The sequence below is a fragment of the Micropterus dolomieu genome, linkage group LG06 (assembly GCF_021292245.1).
Source record: "Micropterus dolomieu isolate WLL.071019.BEF.003 ecotype Adirondacks linkage group LG06, ASM2129224v1, whole genome shotgun sequence".
Taxonomy (NCBI): Eukaryota; Metazoa; Chordata; class Actinopteri; order Centrarchiformes; family Centrarchidae; genus Micropterus; species Micropterus dolomieu.
Window position 1 is genome coordinate 22862571 of NC_060155.1, and position 3672 is coordinate 22866242.

The window sequence follows — 3672 nt, forward strand, 5'->3', positions numbered from 1 at the left end:
ATGCTTATTTGTTTTCTTGCTGAGAGTTAAATGTAAAGATTGATACCACTCTCATGTCTGTACGGTATGTACTAAGCTACAGCCAGGAGACGGTTAGCTAGCTTAACACAGAGACATGGGAGCTAGTCTGGTTCTGTCCAAAGGTAATTTAGAGCACTCATTCACACATTTTATCTTGTTAGTTTAATCAGTACAAAAACACAGAAAGTAAAAACAGCACATTGGGGTTTTGGTGAGCTTTAGAGTGGCGGTGAGCTAATTTATGCAAACTGGGTGATGGCTCTACACACATTTACCGTACAAACATGACAGTAATATTGATCTTCTCACCAAATTCTCAGCAATAAAGTGAATAAGAGTATTTCCCAAAATGTTGATATTCCTTTAAGTAATGTTCATTTGTTGGTTAGCAGAATGCACATGTTTGATCTTCCAGGTATCGTGCCGTGGCCTCGTGGAGCCGTATCAAAGGAATCGGAGTTCCAAAGTGGATGGCTATTGAGATAGCGCTCATCTGGTTATTATCCATCATCCTGGCTGTGCCAGAGGCAATAGCCTTCGACATGATCACCATGGACTACAAAGGAGAACACCTGAGAATCTGTTTGCTGCACCCCATGCAGAAATCTGGCTTTATGAGGGTGAGCTGTGACACATAGACCTTCAGAGACATATAATTCAGCGTGGAGAAAAATAGTGCGTGTTGACACAGCTGTGCACACTGCAAACCTGCACATGCACATTTATAGTACAGACACACACGGAGATGCAGATGTGCATGTTGGCACACATCCTGACTTGTGTATAAATGGATGTGAATACTTCCCATAAGAGAGCATATACTCACCATCACAATGTGAAAGCTTCCTGGTTAGATCAGGGTCAGACAGAGTTTACAGAAAATGAAATAAACTGTATATCACAGTTATCACTCTCTTGGCTGACAGAAAATACTGCAGCACCTGCATGTATGTGTATATGTGTGTGTTCACAGGTCTTCCATCAACCTTAAAATAACAACAAAGATCAGTTTTAATTTCACTGAGGTTCTTTGATGAATTGATTTTTAAATGCAAGTCAACAATTCAACAATTGAATTTGAGTCACACCCTTGAGTCTCCTTGAGATACGTTCCATTAAATTGACTTCTGACATGTTTCACCTTTAAACTCTCTTGTACAGATGTTTATAATAGTCTAGTGCTGTTCTCCCTTTTTTCTGTTTAGTTTTATAAATCAGCGAAGGACTGGTGGCTGTTCAGTGTATATTTCTGCCTGCCGTTGGCCTGCACTGCTATTTTCTACACCCTGATGACCTGTGAGATGCTCAGGAAGAAGAATGGTGTCCAGATCACTCTCAGTGACCACCTCAAACAGGTTCAGTGATGGCTTTCATCTTATTTAGACCCTTTTGTTAGTGATTTCTGGCTGTCTTCATATTGAGTGTTTAGAGTTAAAATGACATGTTTCTATTTTAGTGGAAGAGCAAACACAAAACTGGAATATTTTATATTCAAAGCTTGACACAAAACCAGTCATACCTTCACAAGTGTGTCCTATTAAGGCTATAAAACATACAGTTATATCTTTTGACCACCGACTTTAGTCAAGCCTAACTTAACATTTCAACTTAATTTGATTTGATTTACAAAAAACAATCTTTTAGACAAAATAAAAGCAAAGCAAAGTTTCACTATTGCTTTTTCTGGGTCAAAACTGTCAGCACAATCTTTTACTATACAATGATTTATGTGTGTGTGTGTGTGTGTGTGTGTGTGTGTGTGTGTGTGTGTGTGTGTGTGTGTGCGCGTGCGCGCGCGTGCGTGTTCAGCGAAGGGAGGTGGCTAAGACTGTGTTCTGTCTGGTTCTGGTCTTCGCTCTGTGCTGGCTGCCTCTCCACCTCAGCCGTATCCTGAAGCTCACCATCTACGATGAGAAAGATCCAAATCGCTGTGAACTGCTCAGGTGTGGAATAAAATATGTGTCGCACAGTGCACACAAAAATTTTTTTACTTAGACTTGATAATTTAGTAGAAAAATGAATTATCCAGGAAGGGAGAGGTAGAAGACTAATGTGTCTCTTTGACCGTTTCAGTTTCTTTTTGGTGTTGGACTACATTGGCATCAACATGGCATCTGTCAACTCCTGCATCAACCCAATTGCCCTCTACATGGTCAGCAAGCGCTTCAAGAACTGCTTCAGGGTAAGGATCAACACAGTTGTAAAAATAGTAAAGAAAGTGTCATTTTGGGAAATACACATTTGCTTTCTTGTCAAGATTGATACCACTCTCAATACCATACCATTCATATAAAGCTCGACCACCAGCAGCTTAGCTGTAGTTAGCACAGAGATTGGAAAAAGAGGGAAACAGCTAGCCTTGCTCGGTCAGAAAGTAACAATATTTGTCTACTCCTCTAAAGATTATTAACATGTTATATCTCATTTGGATAGTCCCTATAAAAAATAAAGATAACAGATTGTGGTTTTCCTGGGGTTATGTGACTGTTTCAGACGTAGTTACTTGTGCTAAGCTAAGCTAAGCTAATTGACTGCTGACTCCAGCTTCAAACTGAACGGACAAGCATGTGTGTGGGATCAATCTTCTTATCTGACTCTCAGCAAGAAAGCACATAATGTCAAACTATTTCAAACTACCTACTAGGCAACAAAAAAGAATCACTTGCTTCTTTGTTTTACCAAGCTGTGAATACTGTCTGCACACTTGTACGTTTCTCTTAGCCTAGGCCTTGCAATCACAATCTGACCACTTTTCTTCCTGTTCAAGTCCTGCCTGTGCTGCTGGTGCCTACCGGCAGAGATGCTGATGGATGAGAAGCAGTTGTGCACGAAGCTGAAAGTCACAGAACGAGCCTCCGACCAAAGCTCCCGTATGACCAACAAATCTACTACAGCCTAAACCAGCCAACAACTAAAAACTAGAATTGAAGTTTGGATGACTGAATGAGGATAAGGGCCCATCATGGCCTCATCGACCTTAAAACTCTGAACACTTTTATTGACACCATTATGAACCACTATGCACTCTCCCTGTCCAAGAAGAAATAAGCATCAACGCACTTAAAAAGCTGTATTCTTGGATAGCTGGTTTTAACACCAAATATAGAAAATCAAGCAGAGGCGTGTCAGCAGTGTTATGTAAAATTGGTGGGGGTCAAGGGTCGATTAGCAAAAGGTCAGGCTTGCAGCCTGGATAGTGAATGTTACTTTGAATCTTTCAGTTCTGCATTTATCGGACCACATTTCAGTGTGACGCTGTGTTTAGTGTTGCTACCATACACTGCAGCTGCTTGGAAGGGTTTAAACAGCAAATCTAAAGTTCTTATTTGAGATTGTTTTATTTTGTTATATATTTCCTTTAATATGTATGTACTGAGCATTTTGGCTACTTAATCACTTATTACATTATAGCCTTTAAATGCATTGTCTCTGTGTCATTTCCCCACTAGTTATTGAACTACTGATGTTGTGCAATTTCAGCCTTGTGACCATTCAGCTATTGTATTATACTGTTCAATACTGGGCCTGTTCTTTATTCGTTTCGTGACTTTATTTGCTCCACATTATCTTAATATGACTCCTTACCTTAGCTGGTATGACAAGAGGTAAGGGTTTCTTTTTGCAATAAATAATATGACGAATATAAAAAAT

General features: G+C 39.8%; 1 protein-coding gene across 1 annotated transcript in view; it reads left to right on the forward strand.

Moving 5' to 3' along the window:
* ednrba (endothelin receptor Ba) overlaps nt 1-3672 on the forward strand; it is an 8452-nt gene extending 4780 nt beyond the window's left edge. Inside the window, exons 6-8 of the mRNA XM_046052936.1 lie at nt 1831-1964; nt 2095-2203; nt 2789-3672. Coding sequence (XP_045908892.1) covers nt 1831-1964; nt 2095-2203; nt 2789-2920 — 375 coding nt within the window. The 3' untranslated portion in view covers nt 2921-3672. The remainder of the gene's footprint in view (nt 1-1830; nt 1965-2094; nt 2204-2788) is intronic.